General features: G+C 50.8%; 1 protein-coding gene across 4 annotated transcripts in view; it reads left to right on the forward strand.

Moving 5' to 3' along the window:
- The window catches only part of DNAH2 (dynein axonemal heavy chain 2), a 119,860-nt gene that overhangs the window by 16,687 nt on the left and 80,345 nt on the right, over window positions 1-22,828 (forward strand). For 3 of the 4 annotated variants that reach the window (XM_051825206.2, XM_051825208.2, XM_008270771.4), the window contains exons 5-14: window positions 6,046-6,274; window positions 7,492-7,602; window positions 8,099-8,337; window positions 9,217-9,408; window positions 10,042-10,199; window positions 10,656-10,743; window positions 10,975-11,180; window positions 11,583-11,712; window positions 12,934-13,116; window positions 15,093-15,307. In XM_051825206.2, the coding sequence (XP_051681166.2) occupies window positions 6,046-6,274; window positions 7,492-7,602; window positions 8,099-8,337; window positions 9,217-9,408; window positions 10,042-10,199; window positions 10,656-10,743; window positions 10,975-11,180; window positions 11,583-11,712; window positions 12,934-13,116; window positions 15,093-15,307 (1,751 nt within the window). The remainder of the gene's footprint in view (window positions 1-6,045; window positions 6,275-7,491; window positions 7,603-8,098; window positions 8,338-9,216; window positions 9,409-10,041; window positions 10,200-10,655; window positions 10,744-10,974; window positions 11,181-11,582; window positions 11,713-12,933; window positions 13,117-15,092; window positions 15,308-22,828) is intronic. The other variant, XM_051825209.2, reaches the window with a different exon arrangement.

The following is a 22,828-nucleotide window of genomic DNA, read 5'->3' on the forward strand; positions in this document are numbered from 1 at the left end:
AAAAGACACACTCTGATGCACGACGTTGGTTAACGCCGTGCTTAGCATCAGCGCAAATCTTAGTTAAGCTACTGGAATCGCAGGGCATTTGTTCTTTGGGAACATCACCTATGTGGTACTTCTGCCAAGAATATTTAACATGAGTCTAACCACGGGGAAGCAATCTGATGAATCCAAATTAAGGGACATTTTGGAAAAACAGTTGTTCTGGAGTTCTCGAAATACCAATACCATGAACAAAGGGAAGGCTGGGGAACTGTTCAAAATTAAAAGAGAATAAGGGCACGTGACCATGTGTGATCCTGGATTGCATCGTGGGTGAGAAAGATATCATTTGGAACTTGGATTTGCGCTGTTATTTATTTATTTAAACACAATGCTGCCAATTTTTTTTGAAAATTATTTATTTGAAAGACAGAGGGGGCTGGCATTGTGGCATAGCAAGTTAAGTCTCCATCAATGACACCAGCACCCCATATGGGTGCTGGTTTGAGTCCCAGCTGCACTACTTTCAATCCAGATCTCAAGGCCAGACTGAAGCCAGGTGCCTGAAACTCACTTTGGGTCTCCCACATGGGTGGCAGGGCCCTGTGCACCCAAGCCATCATCGGCTGCCTCCCAAGGTGCACATTAGCAGGAAACTGGACTGGAAGTGGAACTAGGATTCAAATATGGCCACTCCAACATGGGGTGCAGGTGCCCTAAGTGGTTACCTACCCACTGTGCTGAACGCCCGCCCCTGGACTGCACGTTCTATAAAGTATTTAGCTAGCTTTTCTGAGTGTGAGCATTCCAGTGTTGAGTATGTTGGAGGGAACCCTCTCTCTGGGGAGGAAAGCGCTGGAAAATCTTCATGGCATCCTGTGATGAAGGCAGCAGCTAATTCTTTTTTTTTTTCTCTAAGATTTATTTATTTACTTGAAAGAGTTACACTGTTGTACCTGAGCGAGTGCAAACAGAGGAGCACCACACACTGATAAAATGTGATGGTCCTTTATTGCTGGCGGTGGAGAGTGGGCTCATGCCCTAAAGAACTCTCAACCCTGAGGCCCAAAGCTACAGGGTTTATAAAGGCAAAAACCACAAAATCGGGAGGGGAATTCATGGTTGCTAGGAACAGGGGGGAATACATGGTTACTGGGGTCAAGCTGACCTAAAACCTATGCGAAACTAGTATCAATTATAATCTTGACAATACCAGTTACAATCTTTTTTTTTTTTAAACAATTTCAATTATAATCTTGACATTAATCCAGGTATTGGTTTTAATCATACATAGGACATAGACAAATTACATTTTTATCATTAACCCAGGTGCAGCCTATCCACTTCCAAGCTTGAGCGATCATGCTAGGGGGTTTCTATGCTCTGCCAAGTGTGATGTAGTGGACTGGTATTGTTCAACTGTTTTAGATCATAGTTTCAGACCAGAGTCTCACGGTGTGTGTGTGGGGCGCGGGGGGGGGGCATCTTCCTAGAATGGAGTCTCAGGTTCTCCAAAATGGAGTCCCTACTGTAAAGGTGTTACTTCAACACAGAGAGAGGAGAGGCAGAAAGAGAGAGAGAGGTCTTCCATCCACTGGTTCACTCCCCCCAGTTGGCCGCAACGGCCGGAGCTGCGCCAATCCGAAGCCAGGAGTCAGGAGCTTCTTCCCGGTCTCTCACAAGGTGCAGGGGCCCAAGGACTTGGGCCATCTTCTACTGCTTTCCTAGGCTACAGCAGAGAGCTGGGCTGGAAGAGGAGCAGCCGGGTCTCGAACAGGCCAGGGCGTTAACCCGATGCGCCACAGTGTGGACCCGGCTGCAGCTAATTCTTAAATGGCTCAGCCTATTAGAGCAAACAGGGCCAAGTTGTTACCAGTGAGTGAATCTAGATGATGGCATGTTGTTGCTCATTGTGGCTTTTCTGCAACTTGTGTATGAACTATAATTATTTCAAAATAAAAAATTTGGGAAAATTTGTTAGGCCCCGCATCAAAACCCAAGTTATCTTCCTAAGGGGAGACCTTGGGCTAGACTTAGACTTCTAAGCCCAGACCAGTGGCATCCAGGAAAGGCATTGTGACCCAGCGGTTCCCAGCCATCATGGAATAGAAAGTCATTTTTAATTTTCTTTTTTAAAAAAGATTTATTTATTTATTTGAAGAGGGGTGTGTGTGTGTGTGTGTGTGTGTGTGTGTGTGTTTGAGAGAGAGAGAGGAAGAAAGAGAGAGAGAGAGAGAGAGAGAGAGAGGGATCTCCCATTCATTACTGGTTCGTTTCCTAAATGGCTGTATCAGTCAGGGCTGGTCCAGGCTGAAGCCAGGAGCCCAGGGCTCCATCTGGGTCTCTCGAGTAGGAGGACCATCCTCTGCTGCCTTCCAGGTGCATTAGCAGAGAGCTAGATGGGAAGTAGAGCAGCTGGAGCCGTAACTGGCACTCACATGAGATGCCAGCATTGCAGCAGCTTAGCTTGCTGTACCACAATGTCAGACCCTGTCATTTTATTTATTTATTTATTTTTTAAAGATTTATTTGAAGGGGCCAACGCTGTGGCACAGCAGGTTAAAGCCCTGGCCTGAAGTGCTGGCATCCCATATGGGTACTGGTTCTAGTCCCAGCTGCTCCTCTTTCGATCCAGCTCTCTGCAGTGGCCTGGGAAAGCAGTAGAAAATGGTCCAAGTCTTTGGGTCCCTGCACCTGTGTGGGAGACCTGGAAGAAGCTCCTGGCTCCTGGCTTCGAATTGGTGTAGCTCTGGCCATTGCGGTCATCTGGGGAGTGAACCAGTGGATGGAAGACCTCTCTCTGTAACTTTGTCTTTCAAATAAATAAAATAAATCTTTATAAAAATATATAAAAAAGATTTACTTGAAAGAGTGAGAGAGAGAGAGAGAAAGAGAGAGCGAGCGAGCTTTCATCCACTGGCTCACTCTCCGGATGGCCACAATGGTGAGCACTGAGCCAGGCTGAAGCCAGGAGCCAGGAGCTTCTTCTGAGTCTCACTCGTGGGTTACAGGGGCCCAAGCACTTGGACCATGTTCTTTTTTTTTTTTTTTTTTTAAGATTTATTTATTTATTTGAAAGTCAGAGTTACACAGAGAGAGGAGGGGCAGAGAGAGAGAGCGAGAACGAGCGAGGTCTTCCCACATGGGTGCATCTCCTTCTGCTTTCCCAGGCCATAGCAGGGAGCTGGATCAGAAGTGGAATAGCTGGGATTTGAACCAACACCCATATTGGATGCCGGCACTACAGGTGGTGGCTTTACCCAGTATGCCACAGCGTCAGACCCTGGGACCATGTTCTGTTGCTTTCCCAAGTGCATTAGCAGAGAGCTGGATTGGGAATGGAGCAGCTGGGACATGAACTGGCACCCATATGGGATGCCGGCATCACAGGTGGGGGCTGTTTCTGCTACACCACAATGCTGGCCCTAAGTTTACTTATTTATTTATTTTTGGGTAGGGAGAAGAAATCTCTCTTCAGGGTAAAGAAAAATTTTTTAAAAAATATTTATTTATTTATTTATTTATTTGAAAGACAGAGACAGAGACAGATGGAAAGAGATCTTCCATGAGGCCAGTGTTGTGGCACGGTGGGTTAAGCCATCACCTGTAATACCAGAATCCCCTATGAGTACTGATTGAGTCCCAGCTGCTCCACTTGTGATCCAGCTGCCTGCTAATGCACTTGTGAAAGCAGCATGAGATGGCCCAAGTACTTGGGCCCCTGCCACCCACATGGGAGACCTGGATGGAGTTCCCGGCCTCTGGCTTTTGCCTGGCCCAGCCTGGGCCACTGGGGCCATTTTGGGAGTGATCAGGTGGATGGAGGATCTCTCTGTCTTTCCCTTTCTCTCTGTAACTCTGCCTTTCAAATAAATAATAAATGAATTTTTGAAATAAAAAAGAGATCTTCTATTTGCTGATTCATTTCCCAGATGCTCATAACAGCAGTGGCTGGGCCAAGCCAAAGGAGCCAGGAACTCCATCTGAGTCTCCCATGTGGGTGGCATGGGCCCAAGTACACAGGCTATCATCTGCTGTCTTCCCAGGTGCACTAGCAGGGAGCTGGATCAGAAGCAGAGTAACTTGGATATGAACCAGGGCTCTGATATGGGTTGCAGACGTCCCAAGCAGTGGCTTAACCTTCCCCAGAAACATTTTTTATTTATTAATTAATTATTTGAGAGGTAGAGTTACAGACAGTGAGAAGGAGTGACAGAGACAAAGGTCTCCTTCTGTTGGTTTACTCCCCAAATGGCCACAACGGCTGGAGCTACACTAATCCAAAGCCAGGTGCTTCTTCCAGGTCTCCCATGCGGGTGCAGGGGCCCAAGCACTTGGGCCATCTTCTACTGCTTTCCCAGGCCACAGCAGAGAGCTGGATTGGATGAGAAGCAACCGGGACTAGAACCTGGCACCCATATGGTATGCCAGTGCCACAGGAGGATAATTAACCTACTGCGCCACAGTGCTGACCCCAGAAACATTTTTTTAAAAGAAATTTATTTATTTATTAATTTGAGGGAGAGAGAACAGGAGAGCTCCTATCTGCTTGTTCAGTCTCCAAATGTCTGCAGTGACTGGGAGGGGCAGGGCGGGGCAGTGAAGCCTGGAGCTAGCAGCTCCCTCCTGGCTTCCCTCCCACGTGAATGGCAGGAACCCAGTTACTTGAGACATCTTGGCTGCCTCTCATTAGAAGGAAGCTGGACTCAGTAGCCAGAACTAGATAATGAACCCAGACACTCCAGTGTGGGGGGTGTGGGTGCCCAATTGCTTGGCCAAATGCTCCCTCTTGGGTAAAGACACATGTATTTGAAGTTAGCAGTTCCTTTCTATCTGCTTTAATCTCTTTTTGCTCTGTGAAATTCAAGTGAAATTAAATCTAGCACTTTTAATTATAATAGCACGATCTGGGGCCTGCATCATTGTGACTGCTACAGATGCAGCTTCCTACTGATGTGCACCTTGGGAGGCAGCAGGTGGTGGCTCAAGGACTGAGTATCTGCCACCCACACGGGAGACCCAGATGGAGTTCCTGGCTCTGCCTTCAGCCTGGCCCAGACTGCTGTTGCAGGCATTTGGGGAGTATAGTAGCAGATGGAAGACTCCCTCTCTCTCTCGTTCCATCTTTCAAATCAATCAGTCAATCAGTCAATAAGCTTCAAAGAGGGGCTGGATAGTGGTGAAGCACGTTAAGCCGCTGCTTTCAATGTCATCCCATATCAGAGTGCTGGTTCAAGTTCTGGCTGTCTGCTTCTGATGCAGCTTCTGCTTGTGCCTGGGAAGACAGCAGATGACGGCCCAGGTGCTTGGACCCCTGCCACCCATATGGGAGACCCAGGGGAAGTGCTTGGCTCCTTGTCTTGGTTAGGTCCACACCTATGTTGCAGCCATCTGGGGAGTGAACCAGAAAATGGAAGATCTCTCTGTCTCTGTGTCTCTCTGTTGCTTTGCGTGTCAAATAAATAAAAAATATAGTTTTTTTTAAAATAAAATATTTTAGATTTATCTGTGAAAAATTATACATTTCTAGATATAAACAGCAGCAAAAACTCACCCTGAGCAAAATCTAAAGGTAAATGGCAAATCAGGAAAGAAGTGTATGCAACCCAAAAGGGAAACCTAGACAGTTGTCTCTTACTTCTAGTCCTTTTTTCTTCTTTTCTCATGGCTGAAATGCTTTATCCATTCCGTCCCAGCCTATCCATCCATCCATGTACGATCCATGCACCCATGCATGCATCCAGCCAGCAAACATGTATTAAATATGTACTACGCACCAGGCACTGTGCTAGGTTCTGGAGCCAAACTGGGTAAAATACAGGGTCGCAGCCTCCACGCCTGCTTCCCGCCTTTCTCCTCACATCTCCAGGTGTGGATTCTGTTATGTCCCCACAAAGAGCAGGAAATCTTTCATAGCACTTACATTAAGAAAGGGATCAGAATTCACCAAGAGACTTTGACAAGGAACTCAACCAAATTTTCATGATCAGAGCTTTAAGTTCCTTTGGGCATCCTGGGTAGGCCTGGGGACTGAGCTATGATCTCCTGTCTTCCCCACAGACCCAAAACCAGATTGCGTATTTCATTCGCCGAGCACCAGTTGCCATCACCCCAGAGAACTTTGAGGCGACCGTGCAGTTTGGGACAGTACGTGGAGCCTACATCCCGGCCCTGCTCCGGCTGCTCAGCGGCGTCTTTGCCCCTCAGATCTTTGCAAACACGACGTGGCCTGAGAGCATTCGTAATCATTTTGCATCTCACCTGCACAGGTTCTTGGCCTGCCTGACAGGTGAGCAGGAAGGCGGGGCCCAAGGGTTTCTCTTTAGTGCCATAGTTTCTCCTTTGTGCTTGTGAGGCAGGTGGGAGGTTTGTCCTCAATCCGTGTCTGTTGACTGAATGCAACTGGGCATGACCCTGCCTTCTGATCCAGACACACTTGGCCGCCACAGAACTGGTGGCTCAGGCCTGCCCAAACAGAGCAATTTCTAAGAGTGCATGTTGGGAGAGACAAATGTAGGTGGTGGGGAGACTGCGGGGGTGCTGCTTGTAGGGTGGTAGAGTGTGGAAGGCATGGTGTGGATTTTGATCCTATCCCCTGTCAGTTTCTTTTCTTTTTTCTTTCCTTTTTTTTTTTTTTTTTTTTTTTTGACAGGAAGAGTGGACAGTGAGAGAGAGAGAGAGACAGAGAGAAAGGTCTTCCTTTGCCATTGGTTCACCCTCCAATGGCCGCTGCAGCCGGCGCACCGCGCTGATCTGAAGCCAGGAGCCAGGTGCTTCTCCTGGTCTCCCATGGGGTGCAGGGCCCAAGCACTTGGCCCATCCTCCACTGCACTCCCGGGCCACAGCAGAGAGCTGGCCTGGAAGAGGGACAACCGGGACAGAATCTGGCGCCCCGACCGGGACTAGAACCCAGTGTGCCGGTGCCGCAAGGCAGAGGATTAGCCTAGTGAGCCGCAGCACCGGCCCCTGTCAGTTTCTTGTTACGCCCCTGTGAGCGTTCCGCTTGCTTCTCCTCACGATATAAAACATGCACAAGCCACTGTTTCTCCTGCCTGCTCGTCTGAAATCACATGTGCAGTTGTCCCTTGGTTCCCGTGAAATTGGTCCCAGGCTCGTTCCCCAGATGCCCATATCTGTGGATACTCAGGTCTCGTATATAAAATGGTGCAGTGTTTGCAAAGAACCTGTGCACCTCCTCCTGGTGCTTTGAGTCATCTCTAGAAGAAGGCTTCTAACACCCAACACCGTGGAAAAGCTACCTCAGCGGCTGTTACCGCCTAGTGCTTAGGGAGGGAAGACAGGAAGTCTGTACCTGTTCAGTAAAGATGCGATATTTTATGTGTGCATTTTCAACCCGGGCTTGGTTGTATTTATGGATGGGGGACCTGCAGCTACTAAGGGCCAACTGCACCTGCTGAGACCCCTGGACATCAACCCTGATTGATGCCAGGGCAGCAAAAACATGTTCTGCCCGTGTGACCCCACACGGTCCTTTCCTTTCCGTAGACACTCGGTACAAACTGGAGGGGCACACCGTCCTCTACATCCCCTCAGAGGCCATGAACATGAAGCCCGAGGTGGTCGTCAAGGACAAAGAGTTGGTGCAGCGGCTGGAAAGTGAGTGGCAGCTGTTGCCGGTGCTGGGTGGGAGTGGCAGGGGAGAGGAGAAGGGGCGGCCCAGATGCTGGCACAGGAGCTGAGTTAGGAGGGGTCAGGTGGTATTGTGGGGAGGGAAGGACAAAGAAGCAAGATTTTGTTTTTAAGGTTTGTTTTATTTGTTTGAAAGGCAGAGTAGAGAGAGAGGGAGCGGGAGGGAGGATCATACAGAGATCTTTCATCCTTTGATAGACTCCCAAAAACAGCCATGGCTGGGTCAGGCTGAAGCCAGGAGCCTGGAACTCCATCTGGCTCTGCCACGTGGGTGTCAGGGGCCCAAGCAGTTGGGCCATTGTCCACTGCTTTCCCAGGCGTGTTAGCAGGGAGCTGGATCAGAAGTGGAGCAGCTGGGACTCCAGCCGGCACCTATGTGGGATGCCAACATCACAGGTGGCGGCTTAGTCTGCTTTGCCATAATGCCAGCCCCATCACAAAGGTTTTGTACCTGCCCCTGCAGCCTCCATGATCCACTGGACCCGGCAGATAAAGGAGGTGCTGAGTGCCCAGGAGACGGTGGAGACCGGAGAAAATCTGGGCCCGCTGGAGGAGATTGAGTTCTGGCGGAACCGCTGCATGGACCTGTCCGGCATCAGCAAGCAGCTGGTGAAGCCGGGAGTGAAACACATCGAGTCCATCCTGCGGCTCGCCAAGTCCTCCTACCTGGCGCCCTTTGTGAAGCTCGCCCAGCAGATCCAGGTTTGTGAGAGCCTCCACGGCTGGGGCTTGGCAAGGAGTGGGCGTGGCCGGGATGATGAAGAGGAGGCCGATGCAATCAGCCGTAGGCTGACCCACCGAGCGCCTGGATCCGTCCTTGGGAGAGGAGGAGAGCAGCAGAGCAGAGGGTCTCCCAGGGGCTTACAGTTAGGTAGGGAGACACTGGTTAATCAATGCATAGGTGTTGAGTATCCTCTGCGAGCCCACCCCCTATAATCCGGCAGAGAAAAAAAAACTTGCAGAAAATAGGATTACTGGAGCCCGTGGGGCTCAGTCAAGAGAGTTACAAGCCACACGCTTACAAATAAATGTGCTGTAATATGACAGGCTGATTCTGTCAGCGCTGGGTCACACAGGAGGTGCCGGTGATCAGCGTGGAGATAGGAATTCCTGAGCGGAATCTGCAACCGGGGATTCAGGGACTGAGCCACACACAGCTGGCTGGCGAGCTTTAAAGCCCCGGGAAGAGAACAGGCCAGAGGAGGGAACTGGCTGAGCCCCACAGGGACAAGTGGGAGTGATGTCTGGTCGGTAGATCGACAACTTTGTACAGAGTTGTGAATTCAACTGGAGAAAACCATAGCATGGATACAAGACCTGGCGGGGGAGATGGCACTGTCATCTGAGAAAGAGCTATAAAGCACTTCCCCAGAAGGCAGTCAGTGAGTTCAGACCACCACGAGCCGACTCTGGTCCTGGGGGGTCACGGAGACCTGAACTTGTCACTGCTGGGTAGAGGGTAACTGGGAGGGCTTCCTGGAAGAGGCAGGCAGGTTGGAGTTTAGGGTGGATAAAGAGCACTTGTTATGAAGTAGTTCTCGTCAGTGGGTAAATCTGTCCTCCGTTTCCCTTCCCTGCCAGGACGGCTCTCGCCAAGCACAGTCGAACTTGACCTTTTTGTCGATCCTGAAGGAGCCCTACCAGGAACTGGCCTTCATGAGGCCCAAGGACATCTCTAGTAAGCTCCCTAAGTTGATCAGCCTCATCCGCATCATCTGGGTCAACTCTCCGCACTACAACACCCGGGAGAGGCTGACCTCCCTCTTCAGAAAGGTGCGCGTCCGCAGGGGGCGCCGCAGGGACGGAGCTTGGGCTTGCTGCAGGAGGTGGGATTCACCTGGCTGAGGGTCTGCGTGTGGGAAGGCCCCGAGGGCTGCCCTTCAGCCCAGACAGCCGCCAGAGGCCTGGGGCTGCACCAGCGGCTGCCTGGTGCTCGGGCGGGGGGCCTGGGCAGGACTGTTTCCTGGTGGAGGTCACCAGGCTGGAAGAGAGGCATTGAGAGGAGGAGTCAGGGAGCTTGGGGAGGGAGGCAGGAAGGACAGGGTCCTGGGCGGGTCGTGTGGTTGTCTGTTCCCCAAGAAGGGGATCACCGTGGGGGATGGGTAGACAGAGGAAAGGACACTGGCCCTTGGGGAGCAGGACCCACTGCATCTTACCCCAGGGTGACAGATCCAAAAAGTGGGAGAGAAGATGAGCTGCGCTTGCCGGCAGTGCGGCTGCAGAGGCCGTCCAGGCCAAGGAGCGGACGTGGCACTCAGAGGTGCTGGCCCGGTCAGCGGTGGGAAGACCAGGCGCAGGACGGGGGTCACATCAAGGAGCAGGAGGCCCAGGCACAGTCGGGGAGGCTGTGGGAAATGGTTGGCCGGAGGCGAGGTTGGGAACTGAGGCCCTGGGCCTCGTCCACAGATGAGCAATGAGATCATCCGCCTGTGCTGCCACTCCATCTCGCTGGATCGCATCTTTGAGGGATACGTCGTTTCCAGCAAGGAGGACCTGCAAGGCTGCATCTCCTGCTGCCACGCCTGGAAGGACCACTACCTCCGGGCCGTACAGATGCACACTCAGTACGATGGCTCCCGTGGCATCCCGGAGATGAACCCCTTGTCTTTCCCAGGAGATGAGACTCTGACTCCTTTCAGTCTAGGGGTCATATTCTCTATGCTCAGGAGTCTCTGCGTTGGTCCAGATCTTCTCTCTGAACACAGATATGCAGGCTCCCAGCCCTGGGTCCTCCTTACGCTCACTCCCCTCCTGCCCGATTCCCGGAGCCCCGGCTAGTGTGGGCCCCGTAGTCTCAACTCCCATTGTGCATTGCCTGCTGCTACAGCTTCCGTGCGATGTCCTCTCTCTCTCTCTCTCTCTCACCACAAGTCTCTTCCCTCAGCATTCACGAGAAGTGCTTCTCGGGCCCTTGTTTCCCAAGGGTCTCCCCAAACCCAGGGCTCCGGGCCGAGCTCAGCATGGGCAGAACGCTCCCTGGTGTTCCTGCTTCTTGACTCAGCCCATCATTCTCCTAACAGGTTCTCCAGCCGGGGCTGGGTCCTAGACCAGACCAGCATATTCGCTCAGGTGGATGCCTTCGTACAGCGCTGCAAGGACCTGATAGAGGTGGGAAGACCACAAACCCTCCAGATCCCTCTCCAGGAGCCAGGGGAGATGGGGCTGATGCTCTTATTAAGAGGCAAATTCTAGAACTTACCACTCTGGCTCTTCCTGCCCAATTGTGTGCCCTCTTCCCCCCCAGGATCTGGATGGTCCTCCCTGGTGCATAGACATTGGTGCTACACTCAGGACTCACGAGTGGAAAGCAGGGGAAGCCTCACTCTGGCTCTCGTTTAGGTATGCGACTGTCAGTACCACTTTGCCCGCTGGGAAGATGGCAAGCAAGGCCCCCTGCCCTGCTTCTTCGGCGCCCAGGGGCCCCAGATCACACGGAACCTGCTGGAGATCGAGGACATCTTCCACAAGAACCTGCACATGCTGCGAGCCGTGCGCGGGGGCATCCTGGACGTCAAGAACACGTCCTGGCACGAAGACTACAACAAGTGAGCGAGTCGCAGGCTGGCGCCAGGGTTGGCAGGGCAGGGAGATCAGGGCCAGGGGTCAGATCAGGGCTGGGGAGGGCAGGCAGGAACGGGCGCAAGGGAAGGGGGTGGCCGGTTGGGTTAAGTGTCCCGAGAAGGCCGCTTGAATCTTGGTCCTGCCGCACAACGTAAGTGACGTTGGGCAAGCTACCAGCTGGTGCCTCTGCTTCCTCATCTGAAAAGTCAGATGCGAGATAGAACAGACCTCTGAGTGCTGACTGGAGAGTTCAGTGGCTTCAAGGATGTTAAGCATTTAGCCCAGGGCCTCAGCACCCAGCACATGGGGTTTTTACTCAGGGCCATGCTTGGGGCCAGGCGAGGACCCCCCCACCCTCCAACACCCTGCTCTGGCCAATGGTGCAGGTTCCGTGCCGGAGTCAAGGACCTGGAGGTGATGACCCAGAACCTGATCACTTCCGCCTTCGAGTTGGTTCGTGACGTGGAGCACGGGGTGCTACTGCTGGACACCTTCCATAGACTGGCCACCCGCGAGGTCAGCGCCGCCGCCTCCTTGCCCCCGTTCCCACGCTGTCCTCTTGTAGGGGTGGGGGAATGTCTGGCCAGTGGGCTGTATAAGACTCATGAAATCATTTGGTCTGGCCCTGCCGAGGCAACCGCAGATGGGACTCGAAATTCAATCAGTCTATAGCAGGCTAATTTTTATTTATTTTATTTATTATTTTATTATTATTATATATTATATATTATTATATAATTTTTATTTATTTTATTTATTATTTATTTTATTTTATTTTTTTGACAGGCAGAGTGGACAGTGAGAGAGAGACGGAGAGAAAGGTCTTCCTTTTCCGTTGGTTCACCCTCTAATGGCCACCGCGGCCGGTGCACCGCACTGATCCGAAGCTAGGAGCCAGGTGCTTCCTCCTGGTCTCCCATGCAGGTGCAGGGCCCAAGCACTTGGGCCATCCTCCACTGCCTTCCCGGGCTACAGCAGAGAGCTGGACTGGGAGAGGAGCAACCGGGACAGAATCCAGCGCCCCGACCGGGACTAGAACCTGGGGTGCCGGCGCCACAGGCGGAGGATTAGCCTATTGAGCTGCGGCACCAGCACTAATTTTTATTTTTTAAGATTTATTTATTTATTTGAAAGTCAGAGTTACACCACAGAGAGAGGAGAGGCAGAGAGAGAGAGAGAGAAAGAGAGAGAGAGAGACAGAGAGAGATCTTCCATCTAATAGCTTACGCCCCAATTGGCCACACCGGCTGGAGCTGGGCCAATCCAAAGCCAGGAACCAGGAGCTTCCTCTGGGTCTCCCACGCAGGTGCAGGGGCCCAAGGACTTGGGCCATCCTCCACCGCTCTCCCAGGCCATAGCAGAACTGGATTGGAAGTGGAGCAGCCGGGATTAGAACCGGTACCCATAAGGGATGCCGGCGCTTCAGGCCAGGGCATTAACTTGCTGCACCACAGAGCTGGCCCCAAGCAGACTAATTTTTAAGGCGATAATTCTGTATGGGCTGCGGATGGTGTTGTAAATATCCCAATGGCCCTTGGCAGAAAAAGGGCTCCCTTCCCCTTCTAGGTCCTCCTGAGCCTCCGATGTGCCCTCCTGCCTCCCCGCAGGCCCTCTCCCAACCCCTGAACTGCTCCTGCCCTCCTCTGTTCCCCTGGCTGCACATCACGGAGGAGCAAGTCGAGGGAGCCCGCCACTGCTGGGAGCGTTGTCAGCCTCCTCCCCTCCGCTCCTCTGCAGGCGATCAAGCGCACATACGACAAGAAGGCCGTGGACCTCTACATGTTGTTCAACAGCGAACTGGCCCTCGTGAACCGTGAGCTGAACAAGAAATGGCCGTACCTGGAGCCCTACATCGCCCAGCACTCCGGACAGGCCCACTGGGTGCGGATCCTGCGGCGTCGCATCGACAGAGTCATGAACGTGAGTGTCCTTAGGAGGCCCTGGGGACTGCCCCCCAGGGGTTCCCTAGAGAGACTTCACGGCCAGTGACCATGCTGGACAGGAGAGGTAGATTGGATTCAGTGAGGTAGGCTGTGGGTTTGGATTCGCAGAGGTGGCCCAGTGTGACTGAAGAACGGCGTCATTTTTGGACATTCGTGTCCAGGTGGAGAGGAGGAATTGGGCCAGTATCTGGGGAGCTGGACCAGCAGAAGGTGACAGAACCACAAGGTCCAGAGGCCACACAGCCAAGACCCCGTAGGGTCTGGCCTTTCTGGAAGAATACGCATAAAGGAACAGAAGAAGCTTTTTTTAAAAAATGGGGGAGGTGGATATTAGTTGAAAACCATTGAGATACTGATCTGCTGGCATCTAATTGGTTCTGGGAGAAAATGAGGTAGCCTGCAGATACACAGGGACTGCCAAAAGTGCATGGGAAAATGGAATTGAAAGATAATATTGGCCGGCGCCGAGACTCACTAGGCTAATCCTCCACCTGCGGTGCTGGCACCCCGGGTTCTAGTCCTGGTTGGGGCGCCGGTTCTTTCCCACTTGCTCCTCTTCCAGTCCAGCTCTCTGCTGTGGCCCAAGAAGGCAGTAGAGGATGGCCCAAGTACTTGGGCCCTGCACCCGCATGGGAGACTAGGAGGAAGCACCTGGCTCCTGGCTTCGGATTGGCGCAGCGCGGTCCGTAGTGGCCATTTGGGAGTGAACCAACGAAAGGAAGACCTTTCTTTCTGTATCTCTCTCACTGTCTAACTCTGCCTATGAAAGAAAGAAAGAAAGGAAGGAAGAAAGGAAGAAAGGAAGGAAGGAAGGAAGGAAGGGAGGAAGGGAGGAAGGGAGGAAGGGAGGAAGGGAGGAAGGGAGAGAGAGAAAAAATGTGAGGGTGGGTGTTTGGCACAGTGTTTAAAACACTGCGTGGGAAGCCCACATCACATATTGAAGTGCTTGGGCTTGAGTCCTGGCATCACTCCTGATTCCAGCTTCCTCTCAGTGTACTTGGGAGGCAGCATGTGATGGTCCAAGTATTTGGGTCCCTGCCACCCACATGGGGAAACTGAATGGCGTTCCAGGCTCCTGGCTTTAGCCTGGCACAGCCCTGGCTGTTGTAGCCCTTTCTGGGAAATGAACCAGTGGATGGGAGATCTCTTTTTGTGTGTCTTTGTTTCTCTCTGTCTCTCTGCCTTTCAACTAAATAATAATTTTTGAAGATTTATTTATTTATTTGAAAGTCAGAGTTGAGAAAAAGAGAGAGAGAGAGAGAGAGAAACTTCCATCCACTGGTTTACTCCCCAAGTGGCCACAATTGCCAGAGCTAAGCCAAGCTGAGGCTGAGCTTCTGGTCAACTTGATACCTCTTAGGTCTTTTTTTTTTTTATTTGACAGGTAGACTTATAGACAGTGAGAGAGAGAGAGAGAGAGAGAGAGAGAGAAAGGTCTTCCTTTCGTTGGTTCACTCCCCAAATGGCTGCTACGGACGGCGCTGTGCTGATCCGAAGCCAGGAGCCAGGTGCTTCCTCCTGGTCTCCCATGCGGGTGCAGGGGCCCAAGCACTTGGGCCATCCTCCACTACACTGCTGGGCCACAGCAGAAAGCTGGACTGGAAGAGGAGCAACCGGGACTAGAACCCGGCGCCGCAGGTGGAGGATTAACCAAGTAGCCACGGCGCCGGCCCTGCTCTTAAGTCTTTTGCCTTCTGTGATTTACTTGTTTTTCTCCTCTTTCTTCCTGAGCTGAATCTCTGTGCTTCTCTCTCCTCACTTTGACTTGCTTTATCTCATTGTGCCTTAGTCTATTCCTCTCACCTGACTGGCTGCCTTCCCCCCACGTTGTCAAAATCTGTCAGTCTCCACAGTGCAGGGTGTGTGTGTGTGTGTGTGTGTGTGTACAGGAGGAAACCTGGGGGGAGGTGGCCAGTGGGCTCCACCCACCTGTTCTCCCCTTGCCCCCCCCAGTGCCTTTCCAGTGCCCACTTCCTGCCCCATATTGGGACTGGAGAGGAGAGCGTGCACACCTATCAGCAGATGGTTCAGACCATTGATGAACTGGTCCGCAAAACCTTCCAAGACTGGACAGCAACACTGGACAAGGACTCCATTCGGCGGCTGGACACCCCATTGCTACGCATCAGCCAGGAGAAGGCGGGCATGCTGGATGTCAACTTTGACAAGTATGGAACCCAACCTGGCTCCTTCTCGCTATGCGTGGTGCCTGTTGCCTTCTCCAGCTCCCCCAGAAGTTTAATTCCCACCTCTTGGTTGCTCTCTCCATTCTTCTCTTTCTCTCGTACTCTAATATGTTTGCTATAACTTCTTAGTTTTAATTTTATATCTTAAAAAAAAAAAAAAAAAAAAAAAAAACCCTAGTAACTTCTTAGACCTGTGTTGTGCATGTTCTGCCACTAGATGGCCATGGTGCTCAGCCAAATCACCCAGCCTGAGCGTGGGCTGGGCCTTCCAGAGAATGGATGGGCCTGTCAGCGCATGTCAGGGCTGTCCTACAGCTTTATGGTTATGACATTTTTGTAGCATAATTATTTAAGATGTAATTGAGCCATTAATTAAATTATTAAAATATATAGTGAGTGGTCTTCCATAAGTCAGGAGCTGAGATAGGTATAGGAAATTTAAGAGAAAAAATATATTTTAATCTGAGAGGCAGAGAGAGAGAGATATCTCCCACCTACTGGTTCATTCCCCAAATGCCTGCAACAATTGTGACTGGGCCTAGAGCTGGGGACTCCATCCAGGTCTTCCACATGTGTGGCAGGGACCTGATGACTTAAGCCATCACCTGCCACCCCTCCAAGGTCTGCATTAACAGGAACCTGGAGTCAGGAGCCAGCGTGGGCGCTCTGTTTTGGATGCAGGCATCCTGACTGCCGTCTTAACCACTAGGCCACACGCCTGCCTCCACGGGGGTGTTTACAGTGACAGTGCTCCTGCCGTCAAGGAGGTCAGGCTGTCCCTTGTGAGTCAGCAGTGCTTTCCGTCTGAATGACACGCAGGAGGGGGGACTAAAGGAGGAGCTGCATGAGGCGCCCTCTGCAGAGATTTCACACCTTCTGGCGACAGGTTTTCCCCCACAGGAAGGAAATCGCTCTCTGCCGGCTTTTTCGGCCGCCTCTTACCAACACCTGTCTTAGGTATTGCTTCCCGTGCTTCCAGGCTATGGCCACAGGCATTGGCTTTAACTCATAAAATGTCTGTGCTTGTTGGGGGCAACCGTAGAAGGGCCTTTTCCCCAGAGGGCGGCTCTGGGATGGACGAGTGGAGTGTGTCTGTCGTGGGCAGCAGGAGACGGCCTAACAGGAGGAGATGGGTCGTGGCTGAGGAAGGAAGCAAAGCAACAGGGCAGAGGAGCAGTACTGATGTCAGGTCAGCCAGGTGGAGAGGGCATCAGAGAGGCGGACGGGGAAATCAGAGGCCACGTGGGTGAGGATGCAGTGAGGACATGAGTGTGCAGAAGGCCAGGGTAGGAGCTGGGGATACGGCTTTGCCAGTGAGGGCTGTTGGAGACCACGGTGAGTGAGGTACACCGAGCAGAACTGTGTAAAATTGCCTCATAAATCAACGATGACATCCGGAAGAGATGGGAAACTGGCCAAGAGTCATCTTAGTTACGACCTTTGTCATAGGGTTGAGTCTGCAAGATGTGTTCTCCCATCACACTGGGTGACTCCTAGACACCCCTGGAGTGCTATAAATATGAGCACACACAGCTCACCTGTTGCCCTCTTCCCACAAGATAAGGGGCTGTGTTCAAATCACAGAATGTCATTAATGGCCAGTTATCAGTATTTCCAATTTAAACATGAGAGGGGGCTGGTGCTGTGGTGCAGTAGGTTAATCCTCCGCCTATGGCGCCAGCATCCCATATAGGCACCAGTTCTAGTCCTGGCTGCCCATCTTCCGATCCAGCTCTCTGCTATGGCAAAGCAGTGGAAGATGGCCCAAGTGCTTGGGCCCCTGAGCCCATGTGGGAGACCCTGAAAAAGCACCTGGTTCCTGGGGCTTCGGATCCGTACTGGCCATTTGGGGAGAGAACCAGTGGATGGAAGATCTCTCTCTCTCACTGTCTCTCCCTCTCACTGTCTGTAACTCAACCTGATAAATAAAGAAATAAAATCTAAAAATAAATAAATAAATAAATAAACAAACATGAGAGAAAATGAAAGATGAGACCAGAAGGGAAGAAATGTCATGTGTCAGCCATGGTTGGTGACTCCTGTCTAAGCCTAAGGGTCAGCAGTGAGAGTGGGTGAAGTATGACCAGTGCCACCCAGGCCGTGGTTTGAACCCTGGGGCAGACCTGTGTTGTAATGGGACCTCAGGCAAGCCGCACAACTCCTCTGAGTCAAGATTTCCTCATTGATTTAAAAACTCCAAGGTGCTGGGCCAGCGCTGTGGCACATGGGGTTATAGCCCAAGCCTGCAGCGCTGGCATCCCATATGGGCGTCGGTTCGAGTCTCGGCTGCTCCTCTTCTGATCCAGCTCTCTGCTATGGCTTGGGAAAGCAGTAGAAGATGGCCCAAGTACTTGGAGTCCTGCACCTGTGTGGGAGATGTCGAAGAAGCTCCTGGATCCTGGCTTTGGATCAGTTCAGCTCTGACCATTGCAGTCATTTGGGAGTGAATCAGCGGAATGGAAGACCTCTCTCTCTCTCTCTCTCTCTCTGGCTCTACTTCTCTCTGTAACTCCTCTGTCTTTCAAAATAAATAAAATAATTCTTTAAAGAAAACTCCAAGGCGCTGGCATAGGGGGGTGAAGATGCTGTCTTGGTGGGCTATATCCCGTACTGGAGTGCCTGGGTTGGCGTCCAGGCTCTGCTCCCAATTCTGGCTTCCTGCTAATGTGCACCCTGGGAGGCAGCAGGTGATGGCTCAAGTAGTCGGGTCCCTGCTACCCATGTGGAAGACCTGGATTGAGTTCTTGGCTCCTGGCATTTGGGGAGTGAACTGGCAGATAAGCGATCTCTCTCTTTATATCTCTCTCTGACTTTCAAATACATAAATGATAAATTTTAAAAGATTCTATTTGTTTATTTGAAAGAGTTGTAGAGAGAGAAAAAGAGAGATAGTGAGAGAGAAAGATCCTGGCCAAAGCCAGGAACCAGGTTATGGGTTCTCCCACATGGGTGGCAGGGACCCAAACACTTGGGTCATCTTCTGCTACTTTTCCCAGGCCATTAGCAAGGAGATGGATCAGAAGTGGAGCAACTGGGACACACACCAGTGCCCATATGGGATGTTGGCAGGCACTGTAGGTGGCAACTTTACCCACTGGCCAGCCCCAATAACTAAAATGCTAACAATTAAAAACATCTTTTCATGAGGCAGAATGACATGAGTAAAGGTTCTTCCAAAGAATAAGTGATCCATACACATTATTTATATATTTTAAATGTTTATTTTTATCTACTTGAAAGGCAGAGTGACAAAAAGAGAGAAAGAGATATCTCTTTTTTAAAAAAAATATTTATTTATTTGAGAGGTAGAGTTACAGAGAGAAAGGTCTTCCTTCCATTGGTTCACTCCCCAGATGGCTGCAACGGCCAGAGCTGCAGCAATCCGAAGTCAGGAGCCAGGAACTTCTTCCTGGTCTTCCATGCGGGTGCAGGGGCTCAAGCACTTGGACCATCCTCCACTGCTTTCCCAGGCCATAGCAGAGAGCTGGATTGGAAGAGGGGTAGCCGGGACTAGAACTGGCATCCATATAGGATGCCAGCGCCGCAGGTGGAGGATTAACCTAGTGTGCCATGGAGCTGGCCCAAGAGATATCTCTTATTCTCTGGTTCACTCCCCAGTGCCTACAATAGCCAGGGCTGAACCAGGTGGAAGCCAGGGGCCAGGAATTTCATTTGGGTCTCCCAAGTGGGTGGCAAGGACTCAAATGCTTAAGCCATTCCTTATTGCCTTCCTGCACATTGGCAGGAAGCTGTATCAAAGTGGAGTAGCCAGGACTCAACAGAGAATTTTGATAAGTTAAGCCAAGTGGCTGGCTAACTACTCACCACGATGCCTGCCCCAATTTGGTGTACATGTTTTTACCACTCTTCTCCCACCCCCGTTTGGAAGGGTTGTTTTTCTTTAATATTTTTCATCCTTACTTTTTTTTTTTTTTTTTTTTTTTTTTTTAACAGGCAGAGTGGATAGTGAGAGAGAGAGACAGAGAGAAAGGTCTTCCTTTGCTGTTGGTTCACCCTCCAATGGCTGCCACGGCTGGCGCGCTGCGGCCGGCGCACCACGCTGATCTGAAGGCAGGAGCCAGGTGCTTCTCCTGGTTTCCCATGGGGTGCAGGGCCCAAGCACTTGGGCCATCCTCCACTGCCTTCCCGGGCCACAGCAGAGAGCTGGCCTGGAAGAGGGGCAACCGGGACAGAATCCGGCGCCTCGACTGGGACTAGAACCTGGTGTGCTGGCGCCGCTAGGTGGAGGATTAGCCTATTGAGCCACGGCGCCGGCCATCCTTTTTTTTTTTTTTTTTTAATTTGAGAGGGAGGAGAAGAGAGAGACAGAGATCACTTCCATCATTGATTTAATTCCCAAATGCCCACAACAGCAGGGACTGGACCAGGCCAAATCAGGACCTGGAAACTCAATCCAGATCTCCCATGTGGGTGGCAGGGACCCAAGTACTTGAGCCATCACCTGCTGCCTCCCAGGGTGCACATCAGCTGGGGGCTGCAGCCAGGAGCTAGAGTGGGACTCAGACCCAGTTATTTCAGTATGGGAGGGGCATCCTAACTGCGAGGCTCAAAGCCCACAGCTGCGTGTTTTTAAATTACCAAAGAAGTAGATGCTCAGTGTTTGGGAAAAAAAAAAAAGTATTGATGCAGAAATGTGTAAAGCAAAGAAGTGGAAATCCAGCACACAGCTCCAGTCCCTAGAGGTAGCCATGTATTAAAGATAGATACCACACACATAGAGTAGGATCGCATGTGAACAGTATTTTTGCAGCTTGCTTTTAAAAAAGACTTATTTATTTTTATTTTATTTGAAAGGCAGAGAGTCAGAGACTGAGAGAGAGAGAGAGATCTTCCATCTGCTATTTCACTCCCAAATGCCCACGACAGCCAGAGCTGGGCCAGACCAAAGCCAGAAGCCAGGAACTCCATCTGGTCTCCCTTGTGGATGGCAAGGTCTCAAATATCTGAGCCATCATTTGTTGCCTTCCAGCATATGCACCAGCAGGAAGCTGGGTGTGTGGTAGAGGTGGGACCTGCACCCAGGAACTCTGAGATGGGATGTGGGTGTCCCAAGCAGTGGCTTAACCTGCTGTGCCGTAACAGCCGCCCCCAAGACTTGCTTTTTTAAAGGTTCACAATGTATGTGGAGATTTTTCATTCTCTATGTGTAGAACTAATTGTTTTTCACAGCTTATACCATTCCACAGTATGGCTGTCATGTTGTTTAATTGACCAGTCCATTATTGATGGATTTATGAGTCATGGTACAATTTCCAGGAAGTTTCTGACATTGTCTGTACTGGGGGGGATTCATCGAGGCTTTCGCCACCCCATCGCCTTCCCTCTGCAGGGCTGTGCTCTGCTGAAGTTTGAGCAGTGTCCATCTACTTAGGATAAACGTGGGAGACAGCGTCTGTTGTCTGTTGTACTCTGGAATGTGCTTTGCATAATTTATAGCAGAGCTGAAGGAGGCAACTTGGGGCCAAATCTTTATGGCCTGGGTTTACCTGAAACCCAAATAATAACTAGACCCATCTTCCAGATGCAAGAGGTACCTGTTCCTGTCCTTTGATAGTTGTTTCCTGAGAGATGTGTTACAAGATGCTTTCCATTTTGTGGTTTTAGGATAAATCTGTCTCAATCTGCTAAGTAGTGAATGGGGCAGGACGTGATCACAGGCGAAGGATTTTTGAAATCCTTTTGAAAAGTCTGGACGCGTTCTACCAGTAAAGAAATCCAAGACAGTTTCAGCATCCAAAACTTATTAGCACTCCCAGGGAGCGCAGATAACTTGATCAGGTTTACTCTTTGTGTTCCAGTTCTGGGTTAGATCTTGAAATAAGCATGTTTTTCAAGATGTCCTGATGGTCTCAGCACTACCTGGCTCTCTTCTAGTGCTGGGAGCCTTCCAAGTCTCTAACAGCATCTGTTTTATCTGACAGGAGGTTTTGTTATCCCACCTTCTATCCCAAATTGGCTTTTACCACTTTTTACAGCCAGACCAGCTTTGCAGATTGCACTTAGCACAACATCTTGCAGGTGTCGTCTGTGCCCTGGCTGCAAGGGCTGGTTTATCACTGCAGGTAGCAGAGCTGGGGGAGGGGGCCCAGAGGGGACCTCTTTATGTCCCTCTCCTCCCCCAAGTCATCCAGTGCTCTCTCCGCTGGCTTAGTTCGTTCTGGGCTGTCTCCACCCGAACTCAGCCGGCCTCATTTTCCTACCTCCACTGCCTGACTTCTTGTTTGGGGATAAATTACAAATTATTTTTACAAAAATAGGGGCAGGTGTTGTGGTGCAGTGGGGTTAAGCCACCGATTGCAACTCCCACATCCCGTACTAGAGTGCCGGTTCCAGTCCTGGCTGCTCCACTTGTGATCCAGTTCCTTACCTAATGTTCTTGGGAGGGTAGTGGAAGATGGTCCAAATCCTTGGATCCCCACCACCCACATGAGAAACCCAGATGGAGTTCCTGGCTCCTGGCTTCCACCTGGCTGTTTCAGCCATTTGGGGAGTGAACCAGGAGATGGAAGATATGTCTCACTCTTTCTCTTTCTCTCTCTCATTCACCTTTCAAATATATAAATAAATTTAAAAATTCCCCAGGGTGGGTGTTGTGGAGCAGCAGGTTAAGCCTTCACTTGGGTTGTCTGCATGTTCTGTTGAAGTATCTGGATCAAATTTGGCCTCCACTTCTGATCCAGTTTACTGATAGTGTGCCTGGGGAGGCAGCAGATGATGGCCCAAGTACTTGGGTTTCTGTTACCCACATGGGAAACCTGGATGGGGTTCCTGGCTCCTGGTTTTGGCCTGGCCCAGCCGGGGCTGATGCAGGTACTGGGGAGTGAAACAGTGATAGAAGATCTCTGCCCCGTCCTCTCTGTGTTACTCCTCTGTCTTTCAAATAAATAGATGAACAAAACATACAAAAAAATAAATAAATAAAAGGCTAACCTAAAAAATGCTCTGTTTTTCAGATAGCCTTTCAGTAATATTCAGGATGCAAAGTTTCATTAAGATGTCTTTACGTTATAGGTTATTTTTTTTTTATCTTTTGTGATTCGTATTTCCTAAGAAAAAAAATCCAGAGATTTAAAAAAAATCAAGTGTTTTTTTTATTCAAGATTTTAAAAAGAATGTTTTTCTTTTTTAAGAGAGAGAAAGCGAGCTCCCATCTGCTGGTTTTCTGCCCAAATGCCCACAACAGTGGATACTGGCCCAGGCCAAGGCCAGGAGCTGGGAGTGCAGTACAGGTCTCCAACGTGCACAGCAGAGATCCGATAACTGGAACCCAGGGTGGGCACTTAGCAGGAAGCTGGAGTCAGGAGCCCAAGCTGGGCACGGAACCCAGGTTTTCTGATGTGGCACACGGGCCTCTTGACTGTTAGGCCAACTGCCTGCCCTTAAGATATTTTTATGTTAAAAAGAATTCCTGTTTTCTTGTGGTATTTTATGATTTTTTATTCTTTATGTTTAGATCGTTGATTCAAATTCTGATATAGGGAG

The sequence above is a fragment of the Oryctolagus cuniculus genome, chromosome 17, assembly GCF_964237555.1.
Source record: "Oryctolagus cuniculus chromosome 17, mOryCun1.1, whole genome shotgun sequence".
NCBI lineage: Eukaryota > Metazoa > Chordata > Mammalia > Lagomorpha > Leporidae > Oryctolagus > Oryctolagus cuniculus.